This window comes from Parasteatoda tepidariorum, chromosome 3, assembly GCF_043381705.1.
Source record: "Parasteatoda tepidariorum isolate YZ-2023 chromosome 3, CAS_Ptep_4.0, whole genome shotgun sequence".
NCBI classification, from domain to species: Eukaryota; Metazoa; Arthropoda; class Arachnida; order Araneae; family Theridiidae; genus Parasteatoda; species Parasteatoda tepidariorum.
Window position 1 is genome coordinate 15,495,038 of NC_092206.1, and position 12,348 is coordinate 15,507,385.

Here is a 12,348-nt window from a genome sequence, read left to right on the forward strand (position 1 = left end):
ATCGTAAATTTTCATAGCTAGCTTTGTTTTTAAATAAAATTTTTTGAAATTTTCGATTGTTGCAAGGTATTTCGCATAAGAACGCGTAACCCCTCTAAACTCTTCCTGTACCCCAGGGGGTACGCGTACCACACTTTGGGAAACACTGCCGTAGATATTAGTCCTATCGCATTGAAACTCGAATTTTCCAGAACTACAATTTTGTGGCCAAATATCGTCACACTACCAAAATTATCGCCAAGGCGGCAAAAATGTCAAATCGAGTATTTCATAAGAAATACATAAGGCGTTATTTCCTCTCTTAATTATGTTAGAATTACGCGACTTTCTTCTAATTTTCTTATTAAACGATTTATTTAGGATATTTAGTTTCATAACAAAATAATTTTTACAAAATTATACACATATTTACAAATTCGTAACAATAGTTATACAGGAATTTATTTTTCATATCAGGATAAAATTAGTAAAATGCTTCCTTTCTTTCCCCCCCAATCTCGGACCGATCACAAGCCTAGTTGATTGTTAATGTGTGCAGTGGTGACGAATTTAAGGCCCATTTCCGTTTCTGCCACCCTGACCGGCAGAAGCCACTGAGATCTCTGATCTATCATCAGAACGGAAATGAAAATAGGAATCGTTTTTTCTTCATTAAGATCAGTTTTGCAGATGCGGGAGAGGCCTTCTGATAGGGAGGCCGGTGAGTTCTAGGATTTGCGGCCGGAGGGATGGGCTAGTCTGAAATTCGACAGTGATGGATGGATTTTAGTGACCAAGAATTTTCTCTCTACACTTTCATTTTCTGGACTTGGTCCTTTTTTTATTTCATTTTTAGCTTACTTCATGATCCTCTTTATTCGATAACTGAAGTCATCCATTTTCCAGGATAGGGGGTCGTTAAATTTAGGGGGTTTCATTCCTGGGATGAAAAGAAAAACATAGGATATATCTATACAAGTTATGAGTCAGTTTTTAAAACCAATGAACAGCAAAATGTGTATACAATAACGGTACTAATGTTAGTCGTGAATTTTGGTTTTGCCAAAACTTGATTTGGTAAAAGCTTGAATCTCCCCTCCCTCTTCTTTCAACATAGATCCGGTTCTTAAGATGTTGATAATTGTCTGCAGGACTAGAGAGTTTTATTCCTTCAACCCCCTATTCTGTGGAAAAAATAAATAATTTCTTCAAGTTGTTGTCCGAAATGAAATTAAAATGTTTAGAAATCTGTTAATCTACATAATTAAAAAAAAAAAATTTAATGTGAAGTTTAAGAACTCTCTGAAAAAAAATTAAAAATTTGCAGTTGTATACACATAAAATGTTTCTTAGCTTCTTAAATGATGCTATATTGTATTTATTTCATAACCGTCGTTGAACAGCCAACTCAATTTTTCGGTTTACGACAACTAATGTTCAACCCCGTAGCCTTTTAATTTTGAACACAATCCAGAAGACAAGAGAACTCTTGGATCAAGTATTGAGAGAGATTTGCCTTCGCGGAGGACGTTTTGGTGGAACTAACCCTTGCGTTACATGGAGAGCAACTTCCACCCCCCCCCCACACACACACAGTTAGCCTGACGGCAAGGAAACTCTTACCCATGATCCGACTACCACTGAGGATATTTTACGTCAGCACTGTGGTCGGTGCGAGCCGGATGCGGAATTCCTATCGACCAGCCATTGCTGGGATTCGAACCAGGTCCACCTCATTGGAAGGCTCTTAATGCCATAATAATAATAATAATGTTATAGTGCTATAATAACAATATTACATAAAAAGACTACATTAATATTTAAAAAAATATTTTACGCTGCAAATACCAGAGCTCGGTGGAATGGTATGTGTTATGCCACTTCATGAAATTCAATTTTTAATAATGATTACTCTGATTAATAACGATATTGTCTACTGAAAACAATTTTCTATAGATACGAAATTTATGATGAAGTTCAATTTCTATGTTTCTATTTTCATTCAAAGACATTTTCTGTATAAATATATCTTAAAGTTATTAATTGTTTAAGTTATTAACAATTAATTATTAAGTTAAGTTAACTAATCATTCATAATTATCATTCATAATTAAGACTTTAGAAGTAAAATTTTAATTTGCTAAATCATTTTTTATTTTATTTCTAGAGCCAAGAAGTTATATTTGTTATACATGCAAGCAGAGCTTAACGTCAGCATGGGCCCTCATACTTCATGCGCAAACTGCACATGGAATCAACATCTGTGCTGACACTACCTCTAATGACGAGAAATTTGAAAAATCCATCGATTCTTCATCCGCCCTCAATCATTCATTTAACCTTAGAGCACCTCTTCTCGAACGCCAAATGGACCCAAATCCTCTATTTTCTCGCAACTCTAGTCAAGAATTACGTTTAGATCTCATCGGCAAGTCTTCCACCCACCTGACCAATGGATCAGTTGCAAGTACAACACCACCACCTTTACTTGAACCACCTCAGTTGTCCAACTGTGAACCAATGCAAGATTTCTACTCCCAAAGACTGAGAGTTTTGGCAGGAGCAACCAGTCCAAAAGCTTCTTCTACTCCTCGAAAACTTTTACAAACTGCATTTAAGGTTAATCTAAATAGCAAAAGTCCCCGTGTTCCAACACCTCCCGAGTCCTCTTTAAGTTCTCCAGACAAACCAGACCAGACTAACCTCAATTCTTCAGCTTCCTCCACAACTAGTGACCACAATCAGAATTCATCTGCCAAAAATAGACTATGTGAGTATTGTGGAAAATCTTTCCAATTTAAAAGCAATCTTATAGTACACCGACGTTCGCATACTGGTGAAAAACCTTTCAAGTGCCACATTTGCAATCATGCCTGCACTCAGGCTAGCAAGCTCAAAAGACACATGAAAACACATCGGGGTAAAAAAATTAGTTTCGATGGTACTATCAAGTTATCCCCAAATCATAATAATGAAAACGGTGACCATAAAGATACATCAAATGATGGCAAATCTAAAACCAATTTAGAAAAACATATGAATGGAAACGGAGATTGTGCTTCTGATGAGGGTGATGAAGAAGAAATTGATGTTGAAGAAGAAGAAATTGACGAAGAAGAACTAAACGTCGATTGCATAGAAGAAGACGAACCGAGAGAAAATGGTGAGGGTAATTTGGTGATAGACCATTCTCGAGAAGATGATGGTATGGTTGCAGAAGATTTAACGAAAAAGCCACCTCTGAACAATGGCATTAAAAAAGAAGAAAATGAACAAGTGAATGACAAAAAATTGATTAAGCACTCCGTGGTGAGTGAATTTATGGAAAAAATCGGGTTTTGCCGCATACCTCAGTATAACGAAGCATATAAACAAGCCTTAAAAGAAAGTTCATATCGAAATTCTATTAAAGCTGAAAATGGTTCATCGGGTACGGACAATAGTGCTTCCAACGATGCTGGAAGCCACCACAGTTACGATGTGCCTTTTCACCATCTTGAAAGGCCCCCTCGTGAAGGAACTCGCAGTGCTGGACAGTCACCGCTCAACTTTGGTGTTGGTGTCTTAGATCCCCTGGACCATTCTCTGAATTTAAAACGAATGAGACTAGACGAACAATGGAAAGACAAAGAGCGAGAAGGTAACTTCTCATATGCCGGAGTGTGGTACCCGCGTGTAGAGCATGCAGTATCTACCTTCAGAGAACTTTACAAAGAAGATGGTCACCACAACCATCGCAATAAGTCATCCACAGAAAGTGCCTTGATCTCTGGTGACAATGGTCGAACAAGCTTGAGCCCTTTACCGGGACCAAGCACAGCTTTAGTTCTTGCCAACAGTATCATCAAACCCAAAGGAGAACAGCGCAGGAACGACACCTGCGAATACTGTGGCAAAGTCTTCAAGAACTGCTCAAATCTGACTGTGCATCGTCGCTCGCACACTGGTGAGAAACCGTACAAATGTGAACTTTGTAGTTATGCCTGTGCTCAAAGCTCAAAATTAACTAGACACATGAAAACGCATGGTAGATCGGGAAAGGATGTTTACCGGTGCCGCTTCTGCGACATGCCTTTCTCTGTGCCAAGCACATTAGAGAAACATATGCGCAAGTGCGTCGTTAGCCAAAGTGGTAATTCACCTTATATTTTATCCGAACGAGATTCGGATTCCAAAGAAATGACTATTTATGACCCCTAAGTCACATCAAAACAAAAAATTACTGGTTTTTAAATGCTGTAAACAATATCATCAATTATGAATCCGAATTATTATTCTTTTTTCTAACAAAGAACGTAGTTTAAGCTGTAGACATATTTTTTTTTATTAAAAAAATTTGGTTACAAAAATAATTTATTAAATAGACATATAAGGAGTTATATAATCGCTACCCTTAATTATGTACTTTTTTTAAACCTTGACAAAATGAAAAATCTACTTATTAGGGAGGAGAAAATACTATCAAAATTTGACTAATTACTAGCATGGTCAATCACACAAAGGATAGAATTAAAACCATCAAAAGGTGATAGCAGGTGAAATTGAAGGGTAATTCCTAATGTATGGAAAACACTTTTCACTTTGACCTGACTATTGTTGTATTTCATTTCACTTTTAATCTGGTTAACTTAAAAATGATTCATAAAATTTTGATAACATTTCTTTGTATTTCACTTATAAATTTGTAGTAATGTAAAAATTTTAATGACTTTATTTCCGACTAGGATTTTAAAATTTTATCTCACTGAAATATATTTAAAGTTTTATATCAGACTTTTAAGAATGAATTTTTTTTCTTCCCGTTTTTGAATTATTGATCAGGAATGATGATATATTGCAGCATTTATTGACTGGTTTTCATTTGAATCGCTCAAACCATTTTGCTTTGTGGTATTTCTTTATTTTGTTAGATCCTAAATACAGTTCACCCGACCAAACATTCTTAGCAGTGTGGAGTTTAGGTACGTGTAATTATTGTAGTTTCCTGCTGTAAACATTTTTTATTAGATGAATCTATATATATTAATGAGTTTTGCGGTGCCAAAATATATCTGTTAGTTGTTGAAAGGAAGAAAAAAAAATGTGTGTACTTACATCATATACTGTGTTCGCTTTTATGCTGTATTAAATTATCACCAAGTTAAATTTTTTCTTAAAATTTTCACGTTTCGGGCAAATTTTTTGTAGTTTTGTGTATTATTTTGTGTTTTGTTACGTGATCTTTATAACTCCACCTCAGGAATGTAGGTACTTATAAGTTTTCGCACCTGTTAAGTAAAAAAAAAAACTTTTTCTACTCCCTTTTCTGCGTTTCTAACTCTCATTTTAACGACAGGATTATTTTAACAATAAGTAAGTAAAAACGTTGTGGTGAAAAAGCTTAAGAGTTAAACATAATTTCCAGACTAACTAGTAGTGAATCATTGATAAATTGTGTCTGAATAATATCTTATTCTGACTAATTTGTTACTGATTCTTTTTCTTTTTTTGATTATCATTTAGTGGGAAATATACTTCTTAATTTTATAACACACTTCTAAACTCATTTAATTTTTAGTAAAAATCCTAAATTTTTATGTGATTTTTTTTTATTTGTATCATGTTAAGATTTCAAAGTTCATTTTTTGTTTAAAAAAAAGAATCGAAAATTTGAAATATAAATAGTTTTTATTTTTCATGCTTACCAAATAAAAATCAATGATTTTTTATTTATTTATTTATTTTATTTTTTTTTGCGTTAGCTAATTTATTTTGATTTTTCTAAACTGTTACACATTAAAAAATAAAAATTGTAACAACTTAAATAATGTTATGTAATTTTTTTACAATTTTATTTTCATTTTCCAAGTTAAAAATATTTTAAATTTTTTTAAAAAAAAATAATAATCATAAGTTTAAAATAAGCAGTTTTTAATAGTAATATAATAATTATAAATATTATATGTTATAATTATGATTATAATATTAACTTAATAATATATATAATAATATTTCATCCACACCAAAGTGATTTTCTAACCAGTTATGCATAAAGAGTAAAAATTGCATATCTTTATTGCTATTACTAAATATCTCCATTACCTAATTTTTTTTAACGTTTTATAACTTCCTGTCGTTGAACTGAAAGTTAAACAGTTTTTCATACTCAATTCTTTCAAAAAAAATTGATCCACAATTTGTATCTGTTGCAACTATGATAATCTACTTTATCCAATTGAGGCAAAATATGTATTGAATATTCTAGGAGTTATATTTTAATTGAAATGTATTTGCTGATACACACTCTCAGCAGCTGAGTATAAACAGGTTTATTAGGTGATGTGTCAGGCGGTTGTGATGTTTCTGTGATTGTTAACAGATAATTAAGAGAGAATCACCTCATTTAATCACCTCACAGGAGCTTCATCAATANTCAAATATTAGATAGTATTTGTTGTAATGTAAGGCTCCAGCATGATGATGCTCATGCCCATGATGATGTATTAATGAAATGCCAACATAGATGTTAGTTTGATACAAGGGATTCCAAATCTATTCATTTATTTATTTTAATACTGGCCTACGGATGCTATAAATTGTTTTAACTTAATTTGTGATTGATATAAACATGTAGATTGTTGCATAATATTTTAGCCCTTTTTTCTTAATAATTGCTCATTGAAATTTTTCATTTATATAAATTTTTTCGTAAATTAAGTTAATTTTGACATAAAAAATGAGTGAAAAATAAATTAATTATACTTTATTTTGAAAAAGGTAAACTCAAAATAGGTTTGGAACCTTTGCTGTAAGCTTTGTCATAATTCATTTCGTCTAAAAATAAATTCTTGTCATTAATGTTAAGGTGAATAAATTTTATTTATTTTTCGGTTTCATAAATTGCTAAAATATAAACTTAATAAAAATTATACTTAAACTTAATTTTAAATTTTTTTTTGGACAAAGAAAATAATCACACGAGTTGCTGTATAAATGTTAAGCCCTTATTTCTCAGTAATTGCTCACCAAAATATTTTCACTAATATAATTGAACTTTTTTTTTGTAAATAAAATTTAAATCAATTATCTGAAAATTATTGTAATCAGAAAATAATTTTCATTTAAAAATACCTCACCCATGATGAAGCTTGATAAAAAATATTTTATTTAAAAAGTAAAATTTTTACTTGTTTTTAATGCTAGAAACTTTTAAAATCCCCAGTACATGTAGCTTTCCCTTATTGTTCTGTATATAGCCAAGTGCCTGTAAAATGAAAAAACAACAGTAGAAATGTTTCGTGGTATGTGTGTGATGGTATTATTCAATTGTGATCTTATAGCATGTTTGGTAATATTTTCAATTTAAAGCATGTATTAATGACTTTCAAATTTATTTTTCTTTCTAAAATCTAACACTTTTTTTTATACAGGGTGTTCTATTACACCTCCCTTCAAAAATTGATTTAAAATTCTTGTCGAAAATGAAAGTAAAAAAGTACAGCCATTTGAGATTTCAAATCAATAGTTAAAGGAGGAAAATAGAAAAACGGTATCGATATCTGACGAATTACTATCGAGGAAGGCAAGATTAAAACCTGTTTGATTCCCCGAAGAAACGGAGAAAAGTTAAAAGTGATTCTTAGGCACGCCACACACCGAGGAAGCAAGCGGTAAGAAAGAGGCATGCAGTGACGAATTCCTATACTTTACCATTAGGATGCGCAGAGTTGATGTGCGGATGCTAATGCAAAAGTATGGGAACTTGCATTTGACATGTCTCTTTCTTACCGCTCGGTTCCTCATTTTGTGACCTGCCTTAGGCACACCTTCAAGTTCCATTAGGCAATCAAATAGGTTTCTTTACTTTAAACCCCGTTTTTCTTATCTGTGACTCGTTAGATTTTGATAGCGTTCTATTTTTTCCTGGGTTGAATATTAATTTTCGACTCTCAATAAGTATACTTTTTCATCCTTACTTTTGACAAGAATTCTAAGCATAAGTATTAAGTGCTGTGACACACTCTGTAAAGCAAGTGGTTACAACTTTTTTTAAAAATTTATATTTATCTGTTTAATAGCAGTTAGTCATTATTACGGTGAATATTTTATGCATATATCAATTGTATAGTTAATGTTTAAATGCACGAAGAAAAAAAATTGTTAAAAGGCTTATAAGCTACCTCATTACTCCCAAAAGAATCGTTTTAATAATGAATCGTAATCGTTTTAATAATGAATAGTAACTTGAATGTGTAAATTTACTCCTGTATTTTGCCAGTCAGAAATAATCACTGCTTTGTAATTTTGAAAAATTTACAATTTCAATTTTATGACTCAAGTAGTATGTTTTTGTTTCAAATGTACAACTGCATTATTACTCTGTTAAATATATTAATACATATTTGGATTGTTAAAAATCGTAATTTCATTTGAGATTTTAAAAGAAATAATGTTTTTGATTATTGGAATTTGTTAAGAAAATATCATAAAAAGGTAAATTCAAGTTGTTGTTTTTTAGCAGTGAAGACTTTTTTCTTCAGTTTTTCAACATATTGAAAACATTATTTAACATATTGGTAAATTTTTATTTGAAAATAAGTAAAGGTTAATTGATTTTGTATTGCCTATTTTACAATGTTGCATTCATTAAAGCGATTTCAATGTTAAATTTATTCATATTACAATTTCGATAACTATAACACACAACTGAGTTTATAAATTAATTTTCACAATTGAGTTTGTAATACATAATTTTCACTATTTAGTTTATAATATTAATGCTCATAGAGTGATATTTGAAAACCGTGTTACTTTTTTCTTCCATGGATTTAATTTTTTTTAATGAACTTTGATAAGCTTGTTATCTTTATTATTATAAACAATGCAAATGTTTAATTGAAATAATTCTAAATGAGGTAGTTTTTTATCTACCATGTACAATTGTAAATCCTATATGTGAGTGGAATTATATGTAAGAAACTTGCACTGGGTACATAACGCCAATTTAACATATCTGTGAAAACGTCTTGGCCTGCCACTCTGAAATGCTTTCTGGGTTTCTGCCCATTTCACATATTTATAACAGGTAGCCTCAATGCAACTCAAGGAAGAAAAAGAAAAAAACTTTTATTCAAATCATGCAATATACTTCTTGTAAACATATCTCTTGTAATTTTCTTCTGAGGACATGATGCAGCAATAATATATTTAAATCAGCAGATTGTATAACAATAATAATAACAATTTAAATATAACATCAATAGAATAATTTTATTTTATCGACATTATAATATTTTTCGAGGGAGTTTATTTCAAAATTTATACTTAACTATGAATACTGATGTTTTAAAAACATTCATCACGAGTACTATAAAAAAAATTGTTGTTAGCATTAATCAATAAGTATTTAAATTAATAGTATTTTAAATTAATACATAGATTATTATTTCATGAACGAAACTTCTAAGTTTAAAAACATAAATATTAAGTTGATTGTTGCTCATTTTAAGGTATATTACTTACTCAACTGTTGATTAATAATTGAAGCAGTCAATATCGTCATTTCATAAATTTTTAATAGCCATATTTGTCGCAAAGAAATATTTTAAAGAAATATATAGCCTTACAAGTATACTAATTCAAGTATATCCATATTTAATGGCTAGTTTTAATTATATTTAAAGAAATATGTTATTTTATTTACTTAAAATAATACACTACCTCCTGTTACCTCTATGCATTTTATTGTTAAGCTATTTTCATTAAGCATCAAACAAGTTAAATGCAAATTGTAAGAAAATTTTGAACTTTTTCAACGTTTTAAGTTAAAATTGTATAATGCTGCATCTTCCTCACAATATATGAAAAAAATGAAGTTTGCTATTAACTACCTCTCTCTTTCTATCTTCAGCAGTTAAAAACTGTTAATAAAATTTTTAAATTTTTATGGACGCTTTTTAAAGAACCTACGAATACCTCTCATAAAAATAAAAATTTAATTCATATACGGGTACCTTTAGTAAATAGTTAGAAACATTTGTTCGTAAATTTAAACTTTCTTTGTTGGTGCTTCTAGCATCCCACTTGACAAATTTAAAATATTTATGATCACCAAACAGTTCGTTAAGAACCATGCAGTTTCCGTTTGTAAAGAGTTATTGACAGCGCATGCTTTTAATATATTACGAAATGAATATTTTTATCTGTTTTGAACATATATTCACAACATATGCGGAGCATATAACCTCACTTCTATTGTTAGGATAATGTATAGTCTGGCTACAACGAGATAACTCCCTGTTGAGAACTATCTCGTGATTGCCAGACAGTATCCTGTATCGAAATCACAATCTCTGTACATACCTCAAAACAGTCAATACCTCACTTATAAAGTGGCCTGGCTGTGCTATTGTAATCGAATACTTGCACACATAAATGCAATACCTCCAATTTTTCTATCTGTATAGAAATTTAAAAAAAATGTGTGTATAATGTGTCAAATACCTCTTCGCTCTAAGCAGTATTGAAAATTTTAAACAATTTTGTTTCTAAATAGATAAAACATATTTCTAATTGTATTTTTATTATTCGTGAGATTTTAGAGAAAATGCTATTCACTTGTGTCGTAATTAAGGATTTGAAGCTTTAGTGTGAAGTATTTTGTTATATGAGTTTTAACTTTTTGGCGTGTGATGTTATGAAGGATTTGCTTCCAATTACCAAATGTATTATTCATCATTATAATCATTAAATAACATTTTCAGATATGGCTCCTTTGCGAAAACTCAAATATTAGATAGTATTTGAAGATGTTTTTATATTGCTATTAGCGTTTTTAATTTAATGAATATTTTTTGTTACGTAAAAATTTCTTTCGTTTTCGAACATAATTGAGTTAATTGCATGCATTAATTTATAATTCAAACATTTGTTTTACAAAAGAGCTATCATCTAACTAAAAATATAAAATTCTTAATTTTTTTTTAAACGTGTGACAATGTGAGTTTTTAAAATAATAAATAAAATGTAAATGAATTTTAATATAATAATAATATTTTTTTGTTTTTGAATCTTTATTTATAGTTTATTTTCTTATTCTTCTGTTCTACAACAATTATAGTAATACTCTATTATAAGTACTATATGAATCATAATTATATCTGCAACTACTGGAGTACATTATTTGAAATATTAATTTATTTTTAAAACCTTTATTTTTCGAAAGTATTATTTTTGAATTGTATGTTTGCAAAATAAGATATGAAATTCGTTCATTATTTCGGAGTTTAGTCAATATCATTATTATTAAAGATAATTATAAATAAGTTATTATAAGTTTAATATTTTACTTATTTATTTATTTTTTTAATTCAATTTCTTAAATTAGTAGCATTATTTCTTTTTAACATTTATTCCCACATTTTAAGAAAGGACAAATCAGATGCAAATATAATAATAATTTTTAAAAATTTTAAATTCTCTTTTTCTAGTAACAATTCTTTAAAAAAAAAAATGCTCAAAGTGTAGAATGTTCATAAAATTTTTCTAATATTTGATAGTTTTCAAAGTTTGACCATATCTTGCATTACTTCCTAGGTTTTTAATATATTATTTGCCTCTTTCTATTGTATTCTAATATGTGATTCAATATTTGTAAATACGAAATTAAGAAATGTACGTGTTCTGTCCTTTTGCAAAAAGGAATTGCCAGCCAAGCTGCCGATTTACACGTGGCCCAGAGCCGGTGAACTTTCATTTTTATGTCAGTATCTTTTTCCTTTATTTTCATTCTTTATTTTTACATTATATATGTGTGTGTATAGTTGTGTATAGTGTAGCATATATACCTCAAAGGTAACGCCAACTCGGATTAATTCGGTTGCACCGAAGCTTGCTTACCTTTTTTTTTTTTNCCCTTTTTTTTTTTTTGAGGTTCAGTTTTGATTCTTCTTCCTTATATTACAAGAGTTTGATTTATTCCTATATTATTGAACATATACCAATTGATATTAAAAAAAACAATTGTTTGCATATATTTTTCTAAAGTTCATCATAAAACTGATAAAAAAAATTAAGATAGTAATTGTCTCGTTTGGAAATAATTAACTTTGCATAATTATTCTCTAAAGGATTATTAAATTATAATTGGAAATAAGATAGCTCAGACTATTGCTATATTTATTAGTTTCAACTTAAAGTAAACATAAAACTAGTGGAAAAAGACCAGTTTTGGAGGGAAAGTTCTAAATTAATAAATTTATGAAATCATTTATGAAATTAAAAGAAATGTGACATATTAAAAACAAGTAGAAAAGTCACTTATATTTCTCCTTATTGTTGGAGATTATTTTAAAAATTATTTAAGAGCGTAACTATATATATATATATATA

At 29.7% G+C, this 12,348-nt stretch overlaps 1 protein-coding gene across 2 annotated transcripts in view; it reads left to right on the forward strand.

Moving 5' to 3' along the window:
• LOC107436465 (B-cell lymphoma/leukemia 11A) overlaps nucleotides 1–6,928 on the forward strand; it is a 92,989-nt gene extending 86,061 nt beyond the window's left edge. For both annotated transcript variants that reach the window (XM_043044487.2, XM_016048201.3), the window contains one exon: nucleotides 2,147–6,928. In XM_043044487.2, coding sequence (XP_042900421.1) covers nucleotides 2,147–4,179 — 2,033 coding nt within the window. In that variant the 3' untranslated portion in view covers nucleotides 4,180–6,928. The remainder of the gene's footprint in view (nucleotides 1–2,146) is intronic.
• Nucleotides 6,929–12,348: the final 5,420 nt, after the last annotated feature.